This window comes from Clytia hemisphaerica, unplaced genomic scaffold (genome assembly GCF_902728285.1).
Source record: "Clytia hemisphaerica strain Z4C2 unplaced genomic scaffold, Clytia hemisphaerica genome assembly, whole genome shotgun sequence".
Taxonomy (NCBI): domain Eukaryota; kingdom Metazoa; phylum Cnidaria; class Hydrozoa; order Leptothecata; family Clytiidae; genus Clytia; species Clytia hemisphaerica.
The window spans coordinates 1667739-1687401 of record NW_027103262.1 but is presented as its reverse complement, the minus strand read 5'-3'; the positions used below and the strand labels follow the sequence as shown (position 1 = coordinate 1687401).

Below are 19663 nucleotides of genomic sequence, written 5' to 3'. Positions count from 1 at the left end.
ATAAATGTTACGCTATTACGATTATCAAATTTTGAAACTCCCGATTTCACCTTTAACGCAGTTATTCTTATGATTCTCACTCCTTGAAAACCATAGGTATCAATACGAAACGCACTTTCCAACGACGGTGGTGCCGAGTTATTTAAGAATGTACAATTGATTAAATCAATGCTACCTTAAGCACCAGTCAGCATCAATGCTGCAGCGGTGTTCAAACTAAACACAAGATCGTCGGAAAGAAAATTGTCCTTAAAAGTTGTATTTACAATGTAAACCTGTTCTGTTCCACTTATGAATAAAGCGCCTCCTTTTGATTTCTTAAAAATCGACCTTTTAATTATGATATTTACTTCGTTACCGTATATACCAAGCTGATATTTTCCAAGCGGTTTAAAATCTGATGATTCAAAAGTACTTTTAATTTGAGGTTCTTTTTCAAAATGCTGGCTTACCATCATAGCTGAATCTTCATTCGTACCGGTAAATATTGAATCTAAAATTTTCAATTTCAAAGATCTAGCATCATCAGACATACCAAGTGAAATGCGGGAGTTTATCGAAATGATATTCTGCAAAATCACTTTGCAATACGGGCATTTATTAATATTAATATGGACGAGTGAATTCGATAAATATGGCTTAATCATGGTCAATATAGGTTGTTCATTTGGTTTTATTTCATTATTATCAACACCAAGTTGATTGTTAAGATGGATGCCATTGAAGTGGTTTCGGATATATTGAAGCTTGCTACTTGCACTCGTACGTACCATAATGTTAGAATTTAAAAAATGATTATATTTGATGGTCAAATTAAAAGTGGCCCAAATCAACCAACCTCCGCCTGTTGTTGGTATGTCAAATGATTGAATCCTTGTAATGTTACAGCTTAAAATCGACAAACAACCTTTAAAAGCGATAATACCATCGTGGGGCCTTTGCCATTCTTTTTTCTCATTTCTTTGGACGTGTTGATTTAAACTGAACGACTCAGCTACGAAAGAAGACTTTATTAATGTAATGTTAACATTGCTGGGTTTATCCAATACAACAAACCATGCCATGTCTTTCCATTCGAGTAAACAGTTATACATCATCATCATTGTGCTTGGCGAATCATTTATCGTATCTATTAACACCAACGTTGATGTAATATTGAGTTTGAAATGCAGGTTCTTGATGACCAGCTTTGATGCTTCGGTCTGGAAAAGATGGATGGTGTCGAAATGATTATACATTGATATTGTCGCCTTTTGTGTAGTATTTTGCCGACGGTTGTAACTTCCAATACTTAAAGAATGAGGGATGCCGATAGTTTTGTTATGCCAATAAACAAAGGTGGACTCTAATAGAATAATGTCTCCATCTTGAGACTTACTGATAGCGATATCCAAATCGAAACACGGTTCTGTGATGGAGCCACAAGACTTTTCGTTATACGTACTGTTTTCATTGTGCGAAACGTGAATCACCTGTGCATTTGATAAGGTCCCTATGAAACGAAATATAAAATAAAAGTATCTCATATAGAGGGTTTCCTGGTTGACTAAGCTCTAGTTTAGACGGCCCATGCTTCGCCCTGCCTATTCTAATTGTGAATTAAGGTGAGCATAAACTGTGCTGTCTAAAGTCAATGCATTACCCTCCTTTGACGTCAATGCAGATGTCTTCTTTCAATCTCTTCTAAGCAAAGAACTTAACTGCCCACTTTGTGCCAGCTTTGTGCCTACTCTTACAATAGACGATATCGGCTTTACATAAAAACTCAGATATGACCCCCGAGAATTGCCCACAATGCTTTAGAATAGAATAGGCAGGGCGAAAAATGAGCCGTCTAAACTATATTTAAACTACGTCCCTTATGGATGCAAACGTTCGATTTACGTATGGGATCATCTGCTTGATTCCTTAGTGGCGGATTTTCCTTAAATCGCAAAACTTTATCAAAGCATGAAAAGCTTCTATAATAAGAAACTTCGGTTAACATACGATTGGGACGTGTCATGGAAGGTTGTAAGATAGTAGTAAAATAGTCAAAAAATTTCTACTGCCATAAAACCAAAAATTTCAATGTTACAGCGAAAAAGTATTTAAAATACACTGCAAATTTGTACCTAAAAAAAGTTATTGTAAATCTCTGTCTGGTTAGGAAAATCTTTACCTAGACAAGTTGTCCCAAGAAAATAAATTATCATTATAATGAACATTTTCTGGCAGCACTACAAAACTTTGACCATATAATCTCTTCTTTAAATGATCACTTTTATGGGAAACGTAAACTTTCTCTCTCTCGCTAATGTCTTCCAACTGTTTGTCACTTCGAATATTTTTTTTTTGTTATCTGTATTTAAACTTGTTCTGACAAGCAACATGCATAACTTTCATAGCAGACATACATTTGGAAATTTGTGTTATTGTATATTTTTGTTTACATAAAGGTCGTTTTAAAAATTTTACAAAAGTCATATGATCCATTTGAAAAGTCATCTTACTGAAGGAGCAAATTGGCATTTAAATTGCGCGCAAATTGTTTGCAAAAAGTACAGCTATATCCTCTGATTCTTTAGACTAGAGTCTACTTATGTCTGAACTTTGCGTTTTGACAATTTTTGATGATGCTGAGTCCAGTAAAGTAGACTAGGAGCGTTTGACAAGGTCGCTATTTTGAAAGAAAAAAAATTACTTAAAGCTGAAAAATATGATTAAGGATGAGAAACAAACATCAATAACAGATTTGTAATCCTTTATTCTCAAATAAAAACATCACATCGTACTGATTTTACCTTCCAAAAACAACTAAAATCTGGCGGATTGTCTTACAGTCCGCCTAAGCGAAAACATATTTCTATATACTACGGGGCCACTTAATCGCGCCATCCAGTCTATAAGAAAAGATTTAGTTGGGGCCCGGGCTACTGCTTCTTTGACATTTACAAAGCGTTCTCCATTGGTGGAAATATCATCCGAGAGTAAAATACAGCATAACTTATTTGAAGTTTTAAGAATGTCAGCAAATACATTTGGTACATACATTTACATTTGGTTTGAATTTCGTGCCAAAAAAGCCGTTGATAAGGTTGGCCAATCAGGTTCGCGCACAAATCAAAACAACAATAATATCACGTGATTTCAACAATTGTTTAACAGCCAATAAAATTCTGCGACCAGATTTGGCATCTATACAAAAATACCCGGCTACTCTGTTATTTATATTATTATTCGTTTTAACTAAATGCTATACTTTAAAATCACACGAACAGAGTAGACGGGTCTCCCAGCTATGTCTTGTCTTATCTTCTGTTTTACCTTATTATGTTCTTTAGATTGAGTCCTGAGAATGAATAGTTTTCAATTAAAAAGGTTTTAGTTTCATCTCAGACACATGTTTGATTCCAGACCAGTGCTACCTACTGTTATAATGTGTTCGATTTTGTGCTTTTTTTCTTTCCTTCTTTCTAACTAATATTGCTCCACATTCGTGTCAATTCATTCTGAAAAAGCTCGTAAATTAAAATTAACGAGTAAGCAAACGGTATCACTCTTATCTAAAAATTTCTTTCTCCACACACCACAGCTCTTATCAAGTCTTACCGAAGATTGGAAAGACACATTGGAATCTCTCGACCAATACACAACTAACATATGCAGTGAAGTTCTATTAGCTTCGGCTTTTTCAGTGTATATGGGGCCTTACGATGAAGGCTTTCGTAGCAAAATGCTGACTGAGTACTGGTACCAATGTTTGGTTAACCAAGGCATGCCTGTTGATTTGGGACAGCGAGACAACATCATTATTGGATCAAAGAAAGACAGGGCTAAAGGAGACACAACCGCGGAGAGCAGAACAGACACACCACCTCAGTTATCATACCACGATATGTTTTATCAAGTTGCACAGAGTCTAGTCTCCGAAGACACTTTACGGAAGTGGTTGACTCAAGGCTTTAATTGGGATGTTATTCAGAATTTGGTCTTGTTAAACACTCCTTTGAAACGTGCTGTTTATTGCATGGACCCTGAACACAGATTAGACGGATGCTTGCAAGAAATACGGCTAGAGAATCAAGAAATCATTGAACTGGATTATGCTCAAAGGTAAAGAGGATTTTTCTTACCCTTTTATATTTTTTAGATGCTTAGAGGTACACGTTATTCTAACATTCTAACAACGTCCCTTTTAAACAAAAGTAAAGTACAACTTTCTACCTTTCCAACGCCGTGCGATCACAAATTTCGAGAAATATATAATTAATTTTTCTTTGTCAGCATAAGAAGCCCGCCTCCTTTCTATAGTCATAAAAAGAATATGTTTAAAACATCAGGGTGCTAGATCCATTCTTATTTGGTTAAATTCTTTCTCGCAGAGATTCTAACTTCATCAACATTTTGGAGAGGGCCATTTCTAACGGTGCCATGGTTACCATTAAAAACATTGACAACGAAATCGATCCCATCTTTCATTCGCTCATTTATCTATTGATGACGTCATCGAGCAACGAAGTTGGCAATGGTAAGATTTTTGGTGTATTGTTGTGCCGGATTTTAGTTTATACCATCCATCATTTTACCTTTGGAGATCAATTTAATGATTTTCCAGTCTTTCCAGACAACATATTGCATTTGTGCTTCTCGAGCATTTTTCCGAACTTCTCGGGACACACCCCTTTTGAAATCCGTTTTTATAGAGTCATTATTTTTACGTGGATAGCCCAGTAATCTATGACTTTTAGACAGTCTACCGATTGTCTTCACGGCGTTCACGGCCATCCGACTCGGCTATCTAGAGCGGGACAATAGATGCAGTGAGGATCCCTGGTTTCAGGCGCTGGCACCTTGACCAATCGCTCCCTTTTTAGTATACACCCTCTCTCTAATTCGAATCTCTATTATTCGAATCTTTCTGTAAAACTAAAACATTGTCCTCTCAACTGGAAAAGGCTTTGAATTACTCTTTCTAATTCGAATGTTTCTAATTCAAATGTAAATTTTTTACCTCGAAGATCGAATTAGAGAGATTCAACTGTATTTAACCGTCAATCACATATTTTGTGTTTTCAGGGAAACAAATCATCAAATTTAACGGTCACAGGCTGCAATACAGCCAGAATTTCCGCCTCATTATGATCAACAGGCTGTATAATTTCAACATCCCAAAAGAATTCTACAGTCTTTGTACAGTGATTGATTTACGACCTACGCAACATCTTCTTTGCTCTGACGTCCAACAAGTTTCACTAGATTTGATGTCACCCAACGTGCTGGATTATTGGCGGCATATTTTGTATTCGGGTTTGACGATTATTCGTCAACTAGATTCCATTAATGGAAACCTCATGAATGAAATACAGAAATGTCAGGGCTCACACGAGATGTGGAATAACACTGAGAAACTACAAAACCTTGCTCTGAAACGAAAGGAGGTAACCCAGCTGTATTTTAAACGTTTTCTTTTCAATTCACGCCAACTATGTTAATGTGAACGTTAAGAAAAAATATATTGACTTGAGAATTCGCTTTTACAGAAATAGTTTAAGAAATAGTAAAAGAAAGATCCAGGGGGTCACTTCCTCAACATAGGGGGTATAAATTTTTTCTGGAATAGCCCATTCCATTGTTAAAGTTTTAGAGTACCCTAGTTGGTTTCCTTCATGCTTTTTTCGCCGCTCTGATTCAATTACTCATTATTTCTGGTTTATAGCTAAATACACAACTTACCATCATTCAAACAGAATATAAAGAATGTAAGAAACTTATGGCTGATAATGATTACTTCTCCAAGATATTGGCACAATTATTTCTCCTTCAACGCTCTATATGTCGCCTTGGAAGTTATTACCAGTTCAATTATGGCGATTTTATTACCACATTGAAAAATATCATTCAAGACAAAGGGTTCAAAACCCAAACTGATGTTAAAGATGACGAAACACCTGACACAGATCTTGTTTATGATGCGAACGCGGCGCACTTGTTATCCAGCGAAATTGTATTCACCAAGAGATCGTTTGATATGTTGAAGGAAGAGAACGCTGAAGTGGTTTTGAAGGAATTCGAAAAACGATTCTTTATGAAACTTAAAAGGTTTTTATGTTTATGTTCATGTTTCTGTTTCTTTTCTTTAAAGTTTATGTAAAGTAGTACAATGTGTACTTAGCTCGAGGCTAATCAATATCAACTATTATTTACAATCCTATCTATAAAGTTGATCATCATCATCATTGCTCGACCGCAGTCGAGACAATGGATTCCACTCGCTGGCGCCAGGAGTCGCGGTTGCGCATAGCAGTGCCCAGGTCGCTAAGATCAAGGCCTGTATCCCTGCTCACCACATCCGGAAAGGTAAGTTTTCTCGATCTCTGAGCCACACGTTTAGGTTTCCAAAGCAATAGGGTGGAAATAACCTCAGATGAGGCACGGAAACAATGACCAGCAAATTGAACGCGCTTGGCTTTAAGGAGGAGGGAGATTGGTTTCAAGGAACCGTATATGGTGCGTTTTGTTGGATGGTCAATCCAAGAGAGATTTTTAACCCTTCTCAAAAGTCTGGTATAGGTACCGTCTAGTTGCTTTTCAAACTTTTTGGTAAGGGACCAGGTTTCTGAACCATACATAAGAATTGGCTCAATAGTTGACTTGAAAATTTTAACTTTGAGACTAGAGTCGATGAAGGAAGATGACCAAATACTATGCAGCTTATTGCATGCACTCCAAGCTAAACCTTTGCGAATTTTAAAGTCTTTTTCAGAAGAAGAGATGTAAGAACCAAGATATTTGTAGTCTTCTACCTTTCGTAGGTTTGTACCAGATATTGTTTTAATATTGTCTGATGATTCGTTAACATTAAGAGTCAAATATTCGGTTTTGGACTCATTGAGGTATAGGCCTGTACAGTTTGCAGCAGATTCAAGAGCAATTAGAAGATTTTGCGCATCCTCTAGGGTAGAGCTGATAAGTGCTATGTCGTCAGCAAAGTCTGTATCTGTTAAATGAACGGCAGGATTACGTGGACCAAGCCTACGTTGAAGAAGAAAACCGCAGCTAGATATTTTATCAACAGAAACGCGCATAAGGTAATCGACAACTAGAATAAAGAGAAATGGTGCAAGGGTATCACCCTGGAGAATACCAGCTAAAATAGAAAAAGTTGAAGTCTCACCATCAGGTGTTTGTACTGAAGATTTTGTATTAGTGTACAGAAGTTTTATGGCATCAATGATCTTTTGAGGGATGCCGTAAAGAGAGAGAATATCAAACATTAAGTCGCGATCAACCGAATCAAAGGCTTTCTTGAAATCAACAAAAATCAAAATTGCTTCAAGATTGAAGTTTCTAGCTTCCTCTAAGATTCGTCGAAGAGCAAGAACTTGGCTTAAAGTAGAACGACCACTTCGAAAACCGTTTTGATTTTTACGAAGAATGGGTTCAACATGAAGCCGTATTCTATTTAGAAGAAGCTTATTATAGATTTTTGCTGCGATTGGGAGAAGAGAGATACCACGATAGTTTGTGGCAAGACTAAGGTCTCCCTTTTTTGGTACTGGAACGATGGTCGATTTTAACCAGTGTGTTGTACAAACTTTGTCTTCAAACGCGAGGTTGCAAAGCTTTAAAAGGATATCATGAAAATTTCTGTCCTTCCAGATAATAGGTGGTATGTTATCTGGACCGAGGGCCTTGCATGATTTTGTTGTGGAAAGGACCTTTGTCAACTCTTCCATGGAAAAAGAAAAAGTAGATATATCTAGAGGGGGAGAAATTTGCTCTCGTGGAAGAAAGTTATTTGTTGCTAACACCGGTTTTTTACCTAAAAGATTTTTGAAATGCTGTAACCAATTATCTAAGCGTTTTTTATCCGAGCCACCTTTCAGCTGGATGGACGGTTTTGAGTTCTTGCCACTTAGTTTTTGTACTACTTTCCAAGCATCGCGATGAGAATTTTTGGAAAATTGCTCAGACATGTCCTTCAGCTGAGTATCAATAAAAGAAACTTGAGCCTCTAGGTAGGCCTCGTCAAGTTTAATCTTGGCAGAGTTAAGTTGCTCCTTGCGTCTCCGCGTTGGTGCTGCATTATACAAAGAGGAAGCTTTTGTTAGATTTTCTCTTGCTTTCTTGACTAAGGGACATTCTTTTGGGTCTGATTTAGCTCGTTTTTGTTTTCTTGGAAGTTGCTCTAGGGCAACTTTTTCTGTGGAATCTTTAAGACAAGAGTACGCTAGCTCAACATTATCTTTGGTCAATTCTTCGTTGAAAAGAGTAGAGAAACGGTTAAAGACCTCAATTCCAAACATGCTACAGACTTCAGGATTTGTAGAGGCCCTTTTCCAATCTATTTGTTTTAAAGGATTAGGTTTTGAAGGTTTGGAAGAGCGAAGACTAAGTTTGACCTTAGAAGATACGATGCGATGATCAGTACTCACAGTAGCAAAGGAAGAATATGCTCTTGAGTCCTGTATGCTATTACGCCATTTTTTCCGGAAAATGATATAGTCGATCTGTGCTTTATCGCCGTTTGGATATTTGAAGGTCCAGAGATGATTAGCACATTTCATGAAGGAGTTATTTGAGGAAAAAAGGTCAAATTCTTGTAGAAGATCTAAAAGGTGTTCACCGTTACGATTTGTGGCCTTGTCAAATGAAAAAGGAACATCAGGGTAGGCAAGTTTGGCATTAAAATCACCGACTATGGAGAGAAAATTATGCCTTGGAATATGGCTAAGCAAGTTTTTAAGTGACGAATAAAACTCCTCGACATCTTCCTCGGGAGCACTGTTGTGGGGGCTATAGGCACACACTACTGTTAAAACTGGGTTGCTGGAAAATTCAGCAATCACGATTCTAGGTGTAATTTTTTCAATTCTTATTAAGTTGCTGGCTGCTCTAGATGAAAGAAGAAAGCCAATCCCACCAACAGAAGCGTTAACCGTGTTTTTTGTTGCAGATGAGGTGATAAGTTGGGAGGAAGAAATAGAATCGTAAATTAAATCATCGTCAGGGTGAAATATTCGATGTTCTTGAAGAGCAATGATGTCTATAGAGTTATTAGACATGGAGAGTACAAGTTCGTTAAGTTGTGATGGTCCGCTTAGTGTGCGAACGTTAAAAGTACTGATTTTTAAGAAGTTAGAACATCTTAAAAGTTTTGTTGGTTTTGATTTTGATTGATCAGGTTCCATCTTATCTGGAGAGACCCTCCCATTGGGGTTTAAGATCTCACCTTCATTGGATCCCAAGGTGGAATCAAAGAGAGAAGAATGATCGAGAAAAGCAGGGGCTTGACCGGTAATCAAAGGCTTATCCCTGTTAGGGACTACCAATTGATCCCGGACCCTGGAGCTGTATGAGAAATCCATTGTCTTTTCAAATTGCTAATATAGTATGTGTTGCGCAACGACTACATACTAAAGTTGATACAATAAAATAATAAAGTTGATACAAGATCAACCTGGTTTCACAAACATTCTAAAGCGGGGTTAGAATGTCGTACTTTTGTTGTCCTGGGACTTCCCTTCACTCGCCAGATGAAATCTTTGCTTTCTTCGCTCATCTCTTCATTTCGTTTCTTTGCGATTTCATTATTTTCTCTGATCTTCATTCGTTCCGTCTTTGTGAAATCTTCGGTCACACCGATTTTGTAGCTAGGTGCATTGATCTTTATCCTGTGTAGATGACTCATAACTCGTTCCTTATGTTTTTTATTAAAGAAAGTAACTTTCAATGGTCGGTTCTTGTCACTGATTTTCTTCCCGATACGTTCATGCGCTGTTTTGAAATTTTTGAAGATATGTTTTTCAACGGCTCCAAAGATGTTCGTAAATAGTTTGATGACTTCTTTGGTATCGCACGCACTACCTTCTTCGTCAGTTTCGTCCTCGCCTCGAAGACTATGTAAAACTATATTCTTTTCCCTGGATTGAATTGTCCTTCACGCTGTTCTTGTTGTTGTTCTTGTTGTTGTTGCTCTTTGACGATAGATTTTATATCTATTTCTTTTATCTTTGTGACGTTCGCGTAAGTCTGTTTAGCTTCTTCTGATTTTATTACACCATTCTTATAAAAAAAAGCGTGTACTCTTCTACTTGCTCCAGATTTCTTTCAATTCTCACCCAGTTTGCACACAGCTTTGTTTCTATGGCCATAACGTCCATAGTCTCTATTATTATAACATTGAAACAATGTTGTTGAAACAGCACTGTGTTGTACATTTTTTTCAGAGCCCGCTTCTGTACTCTTGCACATAGGCCATAAACATGTCTAATTTTGAACTTTCCCTCCAAACTCACTGAAGTCAGTATCAATACTGTTAAAACCTCACTGATATGTAAATCGTAGCATCTTGAAATATTATCCCATAAATTGAATATTGGTTTTACAGGACAACATCACGTGATCATTACGAAGTGATTCGATTGGTTTACATGTTGATGTTGAAAAACGAAGAAGAAAATGATATTGTTAATGAAAATTTCATTGAAATTCTTCTTTCCTTTAAAGGTAACTTTCCCTTGGGTTAACCAATCAAATCTACCAAAACAATCTTTTATAACAAGTTTTATTTCATAACAGCACCCCTGTTTGTTGCTCGCCCGATCTTAAGGTGCTTGTTTTGTCCCTTCAAACAATGGCTATTTTAAAAAATGCAATAAATCCATTATCGTTTAGATTTATATAACCAATCACAGCGCGATTTCAGTACCCACGTGACTCCATTTAACAGACCTGATTGGCTAGCACCTTTTCAATACAACATGCTCCAACATTTTGCTGAAAAATTCCCACCCTTTAAATCTTTTGTCGAAGATCTCTCTACGTCATCAGGAGCAATCAAGGAATGGTCAGAAACAACACGCCCGGAAGAGACACCCTTACCGCTTAACTCATCTTCGGCTCTGCGTGTTTTGGCCATTATGGCACTCCGTCCGGATAGATTGAGTTTTGCATTGAAGAAATGGACCAGAGAAATTATGGATGATTTTACTTTCCCTGGGTTGATGGAATGTCTCGCTTCGTTTGATTCTGCCAAGCCTTTGTTGATTGTGAAAAGCAGGGAGATGGAGTGTGCGCAATACATGGATCATCTACAAGCTTATGCAGAGGTAAATATCATTTCTTTTTTGACCTTCTTAATAGAAAATATCTTCCTAAATATTGAATTAATTATAGGAAAAATTTAATGAGATATGAAACTAGAGTCGAGGTATATACAACATAACGTTGTTTCAACAGCATATTTGCGTTATGCGGACGATAGAGATGAACCTTGTTTCAACCGTTTGTGCTAAGTTAGAACAAGACTACATAACTCTATATCGATTTCTAGAATGGACATATATAGTCATTTCCACCTAACGGTCGAGGCTAGCCGTACCGCAAAATGTTAGACAGGTTTTGTCTTGAAGAGGCTGTGTTTTCTTGTAATTACAGACGGAGCTGCAACGAAATTTTAACATTTGAATATAAATTTACATGATATTAAAATTGCATATAAAGGAGACATGATTGATAATTCTTTTCGATATCTTCACTATATCTACAGAAGGAGAAATTAAAACCACACTACATTTGTATGAGTCAAGCTGATCGAGATGCGATTGATGCCTCGCTCACCTCAGCTATACAACACGATTTATTCCTTGTTATTGACAATATTCATTTGACTAACCAAGACCATTTGTCTTCGTTATACAATCGCTTGTTCAGACTTCGTCAACAAAGTATTGATGGTAAGAATATGAATGTTGTTGCCGTGGTCACTTAGTACTAGAAGATCAAATCTCGATAAAATATACTATTTTGCCTTATTTTGGATAAGAAGGTTGTACCAGTCTATCATTTGAAATTCAAATTTGTGAATTTGGGATAGTTAAGGCGTTCTTAATTTCCCCTTGACGGGCAATTCTGTGTGATACCTTATCGGGGAAAAGAATGTCGGAGTTTTATTTAGTCGGGGTTTTCTTTCGTCGGGGAAAAACTTCGTCACCTAGAGGCATTTTCGTCACTTTTCCCCGACCAAAATCACTATTTAGTCACTTTCTCCCAACTAAATTGTCCAAGTAAAATGGTTTCCTTCACTTGCTCGAAAGAAGATGTTGTAATTCGACGTTTAAAGCACTAATTTCGGTTAATAAAGGTGTGAAAAATTTAGATTTTAATTTTGTTTGGGGTTTAAAAAAATCGAGTAAAAGTTTTGGTCGGGTGATAAAATATCGGGGAAAAAATTCGTCACCCGCTCAAAATTTTCGTCACTTGCCCCCGACATTTTTCCCCGATAAGGTAGTTGGCAAAAACCTCGAATGAATGATGCATAAAAAAGGACTTTTTTATTTCAATACCTGTAGTAGGGGGGGGGGTGTTTTCCTTAAGTCGAGGATTTATTATCAAAAGATTTCTTTTTCTTTTTTTCATACTCACAGGTGTGCGATGGAGAGTAGCTCTGGTTACAAACGATACAAGGAATATTAACGAACCCTTATTGAGATTATGTACAACGGTCAATTGGGATTCTATCACTTTTGACGAAAAACAGACAAATCTATGCGATGAATTATCATGGACGAAATGTTTACACTTCAACATCACAAAAGCTTTGAAGGTTAGTATATTGGCCTGTCTCTGAATCAGAAGTTTTTTCGTATGTATTTTCTTTGCTCTTCAGGTTATTTTACAACAGACTTAAAATATGCAAATTTAAAGCTAACAAGAAACTGACAATCGACTTTTAACCATACATTCATTATCATCGGTAGTCTAGCTGATATACAGTTGAAAAGATACGTGAAAAATAAGCTTAGCTATATTTAGGAATCAATCTCATGTTATGCTTGTGATATGCTTATTTATCCTGAAATCTTTCAGTACATTCTTCAAAAGGTTAAAAATGAGCAATTAAGAATATTATTGGTTTAGTGTAAATACTTGAGATCTTGGGATACTTGGTAAAAGGTAGTGGTATAATGGCTATTATCCTGGACTCGAGCCTGGGAGGCCCGAGTTCGTTACCCACCCATTGAGTTTAAAGCCCGGATGGCTAGAGTAGAATCTCTATTCTTTCTCAGGCAAGAAAAAGTGAAGCCATCCAGAACGCGCCTAGAACGCGCCGTAATTATGACGATGGATTGTATCTATTGGTTTCTTTGTTTTTGAGGATTGTATTTTTTTAAATCAAGCGATAGACTTTACTTTCAATCTAGCGTTTGTGTAAAAACCACGCGCGGGCGTTTTGGACTTACCCCGGTGGGGTGGAGGTCCTATAAATTCACCTCTGTCCGTTCGTCCGTCCGTCCGTTCGTTACCAGCTTTTCTCGAGATTGAATCATAGGAATCATCTGATTTTTGGTACAAAGGTGCAAAATGGTGGTGGCCAAAATGTGACGGAGCCCGATTTTCGAAAAAAAAATTTTTTGGCTAATTTCGGCCAAAAACGGCTAAAAACGGGTTTTTTGGACTTTGTGAAAAATTGGATCATTAAATTTTTTTGATTTTTTACATGGAAGTAGGGTACCATCATAGGTAAAGGATGGCTCAAGCAGGTTTTTGCAAAAAAATTTATTTGGCTTAAAAAACGCATGTTTATCTATAAGAATCACTATTAATAAGCATACAATTTTTTTTATGAGATATATATTTTTTTTTGCTCATGAGGGCTTACTTTTAAAGAATATGTGTGTTAGCCATGACATTTTGGTTGCTTTGCGTGTTTTTTTATAGAAAAACTGGCCAAATTCGATAATTTTTTATAAGCACATTATCAATTACTTAGGTATTAGCTTTTGTCGAGATTGGTTCTTTCATTCTTTATGACTTTTTGCACAAAGATGCATAACTTTAAACCCTCGAATGTGACGGAGTCCAATCTTTGAAAAAAAAAATGTTTTAGGGCAAATTTGGGCCAAAAAACGGCTAAACAACGGGTTTTTTGGACTTTGTGAAAAATTGGATCGTTGATTTTTTTTGCATGAAAGTAGTGTACCATCATAGGTAAAAGATGGCTCAGGGAGATTTTTGCAAAAAAGATTTGTTGGCTAAAAAAACGCATGTTTATCTATAAGAATCACTATTAATAAGCATACATCAATGTTCTTAGCCAAATTACTCAATTTTTTGATGAGATAGATGTTTTTTGCTAACGAAGTCTTGAATATGAAAGAATATTTCAAGGGCATGAAATTTTGGTTTCTAAACGTTTTTTTAATAAGAAACAAAGGACTAATTTTAATAAATCGTCACTATTTGTGTTCTGAATGATTGTTTAACGTTCATATCCTCACGTAGATATCAATTATAAATGTGTTAAATGCATAACCAGGTAGGTCCATAAAAGTATCACTTGTTGAATGGGAAATTAAGTGGCTTCATTTCCCATCCTGGAGTCTCGAGTTTAGCCCTTCGGGCTTGGAAGTCAATATACCCACCGTGTCGCTACTTTTCGCTTGGCAAGTGAATATTCCTTTGCCCGGGTCAACCCATGCCATGTGAGGAGAATTGGGTACCATTACTACATTACTATATAATATATGAGTGTGGGTAGACTTGGGTAGATAAGACTGGCATTGTGACGTGCCTTGGCACTCACAAAGTTCGACCTCGCGTGAGCATCGCTCTCCCAGTGTCGTTCGAGTTTCATGGTATACGCCAAGGCTTGACAGCTCGCGTCGATTGTCTTTCAGCGCTGTGATTTTTACTCCTTCGGAGTAGGACCCATCCCAAATAATTCGGAGGGCATATATCTATCTCTATCTACTTAGGATCTTGAAAGATCTTAAAATTTCACAACACATGACCAATGGGTAAAGGTCACTGATATGCTTATGGTATGCTTATTTTTTCACAAAAGTTCTCGATAAACTTATAAACGTTATGCTTATAAAAAAACTTACTTGACTTCCTTTCTTTCAAAATTTTACGGTATCTCTTATTTTCTACAGAGAATCCCCGCTAGAGTTTGGAAAATACTACAAGAGGGCTCATCACTAGACTTGCGGACGCTGGTGTACACATTGTGTGTTTTAGACGGTTATGTGACGTCACTTTATGCTGATTGTGCATCGAAGCGATCGCTTGTTCCGCTCGCATCCGATGGTTTTCTCAAAGTGGTGGATTATGTAATTGGAGAATTTGAGAAAGGAAAAACAGACAACTTTCTATACCATGAGATTGTGTACCTTCTATCAGAGGTAGGCTAAACCTTTTTCAAACCTCACGACTCCTAGTAGTAGCAGTCCTGCAGAAAATTAAAAAGATAAAATTCTTTCTACGTCTGTTTAAGGTTACGTAAATGTTAGGAACGTGATATGAATGCTAAAACAACGTTGTATGTCAAGCCAATCCTAAGAGAGTGTACAAAAACAGGGTTGTTTCCAGGGCTTGAAATAACGGTCGGACATAAATAGCCCCAAATAGCTTCTTGTCCGACCAGAAAATCATAATTTTCAAGCTGAAGCAACCCTGATCGGACATATTGTACGACCCACTTGAAATCGTTATTTCGAGTCTTGTGTTTCTGTAGAAAACATTACGTCATGAATATGATGAAAACATTTTTCCATTTCTTCAACAATATTGTTCAGAAAAGCATTCACGCAGTCATTATTGTTATTACTTCTTCTTTAGGAAATTTACAGTTTCCAAAACGAGCCAAACCCAATCCGAGAATTAGCTTTAGACATTGTTTGTCGGCCAGCTGCCAATCATGCTATCAAATCACTTTCTATTGGTTCAATACAAATCCCTATTCCACCAATCAACGTTCCACCACGTGACTTTGCAACTTGGCTTGATAAATATTTCACCAAATGGTTGCAAGAAAATTCTCCAATTGAATTAGAAGTTTGCCAAACAAAATGGCTGAGATTTATCCACACCGAAACGTAATATTTTTTGATTTTGTGTTTAAATTTTCCCAGGAAAATACAGTATGTCCCAAAAAAAAGCGGACAAATTGTTATATAAAGTGTAAAATCTTCGAAACTCATTATCTAAACTGGAATAATTGAAATAAGAATAAAACTCTTTGTTCAATCAATAGATATTCAATTCTCAAGATGATTGAATAGGTTTTTGAGATTGAAATGTCAAGTATACAAGCATAAATTATGAGGATTTAACTTTATATAAAGGTTTGACCGTTTTTTTCGGGACACGCTGTATAACCCATACAAATAATAATACCCATTATAAGGGTAGTTTTTTTTAGTGAGGATCAATTACCCGGTAAGAGTGTAAAAAAAAGTTAGGAAAACGATTTTTTAGATTTCGTGGAAAGCTACAAGCATGGTCAAAATATTTTGGACCCTCAGATCCTAAGGTTAGTCTTAAGTCTTGTGTTAAAATTCAAAGCTAAAATTTTATCCTTCCAACCTAGCTTAGAGCACTTCCAAATCGTTTGTGGTTTTTAAAATTCGTGGAAATTTCCCGTTTTTCAAAAATTAAGAACAACTGACTCTAAGCATGTGACAGTCTCTTTTTTGTTTTTTTCAGATCCAAACGTTTTTGTGAAGATTTGAGCTCAGTGTATACCAACCTTAACAACAACACAGCCATCTTACCGTCACGTATAATCCAGCCCTTAAAAATTAATGTTCAATCATTGTACGAGAACCTTTTACAATGCAAAGAGAACGTTCCAGAACAGATCATTTTAAAAGAACCGCTGACTGGCTCTAAAGACATGCTAAAGATGTTCTGGAAAAAGGTTTGTTCAGCCAATTGGTAGAAAATTGTGACCACTTATTTGTGACCATACTGACCACTTTCCTATTTTTTTGTGAAACTATATTCAATCCACTGACCTTTATACATCCCTGGACCAAGTTTCTCAATACCGGCAAAACATAATCTTTGATCGGAGTTTTTTGAAAAGTGGTACCCTAATGGCGGCACTACTCAATAGCGGTGTAAATGCATCGAGAGCGCTAAGGTCTACTTTTCCTCAAATACTTTTGATGATGTAGCGCCGTTAGACGTTAATTTTTGACATTGCAATGGCTTCTTCTCGGGTACCAATTCCAAAAAACTCCAATCAAAGATTGCGGATATAGCTTGGTCCAGGGATATATAAAGGTCAGTGGTTTAATCAAATGCGTTATTTTTGAATACTTCTTTCATAATAAGCTTCTTTTGCAGCATTGAATTAAATTCTTTATTATAAGTATATACAAAGAGGGGGGGGTCGGTACTAGAATCTTAGACATGTTGTTTAGAGATGTGGTGGTATATCCAAAAACTAAAAAATATTTTAGTACCACAGAGTACCAAAATACTAAAAAGGTGGTGTACAGACTAAAAGTACTTTGTACTAAAATTAGTGTATTTCATCATTTTTTGAATCTTTTTCAGAATTGCTGTGATTTTCAGAATTTTTTTCATTTCAAGAAAGTTTCCCAAGATTAACCATTTTTGCAATCATTTTTTTAAGTTGTTAATGCTCAGTTGCTATAGGTGTATAGTGACCTAGTGAACCGTAAAAATAGTGTGGTCGTGTTACAAAAATACAGGCTGTTTGTAGGAAAAGAATAAGATCCAGCTGAAACTTTCTCCAGACCTTCTCTATAGAATGGTTATGCCTCAGGAAAAATTCCCCTAAAATCCCACTGGTGGAACATCCTTTTTTTGGGACATTTCTTTTTTCCCCAGGCAAAACCCTAAGGGCAAAACTTTTTGAAAATTTCAAACTCATTTTTAGACAATATCATGTATACCATTCGAAAGCTCTCGAAAAACTATATAGAAGACTTTTAAACGGGTATAGCCGATTTCCTTACCTAACTCGAGATATTTCATGCGCAAGTTCCACTTTTCGCCACATTTTGGTTATTTTGGTCTAAAATTGACCATATATAGCATCTTCTGCGTGAATTATCTTGACTTAGGTAATGAAATCGGCTATACCTGTTTAAAAGTCTTCTATATAGTTTTTCGAGAGCTTTCGAATGGTATACATGATATTGTCTAAAAATGAGTTTGAAATTTTCAAAAAGTTTTGCCCTTAGGGTTTTGCCTGGGGAAAAAAGAAATGTCCCAAAAAAAGGATGTTCCACCAGTGGGATTTTAGGGGAATTTTTCCTGAGGCATAACCATCCTATAGAGAAGGTCTGGAGAAAGTTTCAGCTGGATCTTATTTTTTTCCCTTAAATTATGCTAGACAACCCCACTAAAATGGCAGATGAGAAGTTGCCCCCTTGGTAACTCACCTATTAGAAACCATTAGAAGGCAACTTCCCAGCTGCCATTTTACGATTCATTAAAAGTCCGGTTATTTTCAACTCTTTACCTTTGACACCTTTACTCAGGAGTGCAAGCATTTCAACGAGAAGATTTTACAAATCAACGAAATGATCAGTGTGGTGGAGAAAAACATAGCTGGTGGAGAGCGTGTTTTACCACAAAAGTATCATGGAGATGTCATTGCATTGTCTTCTGGATATGCTCCTTCCTCTGTGTTGCCCAACAATCGAAATCAAAACATGAATGACCTCAAGAAATGGTTAAATGGTGAGATATTAATTACTGTACTTTACTTCGGCAAAAGTTACTTTTTGATCTGGAATTCTTTGGTGTAGCGTCTTGGCAGGGGAACGGTCTGGAAGGTGCGGATTTTTTTCAAGGGCTTCTTTTCTTTGCTCATTTCTACACCTTGCTTTGTGTTAACCCAAAAAAAATATTGAAAAATTGTCGCGCTGGCCTCCCTCGCGTAGCGTTCAAACTTATTTTTCCACGCATTCACGCAAAAAATTTTCGCAATTCAGGCATTCACGCAAGTTTTTCTCGAAATTCACGCAAACCCAATTTTTTGGGAAATCGGGGAAATTTTCGGAAAAAATCGGGGAAAATGTCAAAAATAGAGGTCTTGCACATTTCGCTAAGTTACGTAATTTACGTAATTTCCGCCATTTTGGAGTAAAACGTTCGATTTGCATAAAAAAGTATGACAAGGCTGTACTCGAGAAATTATTCGACCGGATCTGGTCATGCACTTGAGAAAAACTTAACTCAGTAGTGATTTTTTCCTGTAGACCTGTACACCGTGGTTGGTAGCGTCATAAGAAGCCCCCAAATAGAAAGCGTTACGTAATTTTTCAACTTTAGTCACATACCATCACGCAAGATATTTGATTATTCTAACTTGTCACGTTCTTTTGTAAAAGGTGAAGCTTCTGCAGTTAACGTATCGCGATAGTAAGTGAAAAGATATGCGCAGCAGGAATTTTTGTACAAAAATAGCTTAAACATAATCCAAAATAGGTCAAACAAACTCGAGTATGACACCATGATGCTTAGCTCAGGGGTAAGGAGGCGCAACCATAGTTTACGCAGAAAGGAAATTTTTGCATTTCTGTCACTCGCGTTTGGCTAAAAATGCTCTCTTTAACACCATTGAAAAATAATGTAGTCTAAATTCGTTAAAGGCAAGGTACGATCGCTTGATAGCTTGTAAAATGAGGTAAAAAAATGAACATTTGTTGCGAGCGAAGCGATCAAAAAATTTAAAAAGAAAGGTTTTAATCAGGGCTCGCGAATTAATTTCCTAACGTGGAGGGGCCGAAAAGATAGTGGACTAAGGAGGCGCAACCATGTTTTGCGCCGACAGGAGAAAATTTCTATTTTAACCCTCTGATGTGCTTAAATACGACTCTATTTCAGACTAATTTTGCCAAGAAATCAGGTTATC

The 19663-nt window shown here is 36.7% G+C and overlaps 2 protein-coding genes across 2 annotated transcripts in view; one reads left to right on the top strand and one right to left on the bottom strand.

Annotated features, from left to right (window-relative positions):
* Positions 1-19663, top strand: part of LOC136800498 (uncharacterized) — a 121282-nt gene that overhangs the window by 84106 nt on the left and 17513 nt on the right. The window contains exons 70-81 of the mRNA XM_067057159.1: positions 3575-4095; positions 4365-4510; positions 5059-5420; positions 5699-6081; positions 10373-10491; positions 10660-11093; positions 11534-11720; positions 12411-12589; positions 14922-15170; positions 15607-15863; positions 16474-16687; positions 18285-18486. Coding sequence (XP_066913260.1) covers positions 3575-4095; positions 4365-4510; positions 5059-5420; positions 5699-6081; positions 10373-10491; positions 10660-11093; positions 11534-11720; positions 12411-12589; positions 14922-15170; positions 15607-15863; positions 16474-16687; positions 18285-18486 — 3253 coding nt within the window. The remainder of the gene's footprint in view (positions 1-3574; positions 4096-4364; positions 4511-5058; positions 5421-5698; positions 6082-10372; positions 10492-10659; positions 11094-11533; positions 11721-12410; positions 12590-14921; positions 15171-15606; positions 15864-16473; positions 16688-18284; positions 18487-19663) is intronic.
* Positions 17-2280, bottom strand: LOC136800544 (uncharacterized). The gene is made up of 2 exons (XM_067057207.1): positions 2162-2280; positions 17-1492 (listed from the first exon to the last, which is right to left on the bottom strand). Exons 1-2 carry the CDS (start codon positions 2205-2207, stop codon positions 177-179), a joined length of 1362 nt encoding a protein of 453 aa, XP_066913308.1. The 5' UTR covers positions 2208-2280; the 3' UTR covers positions 17-176.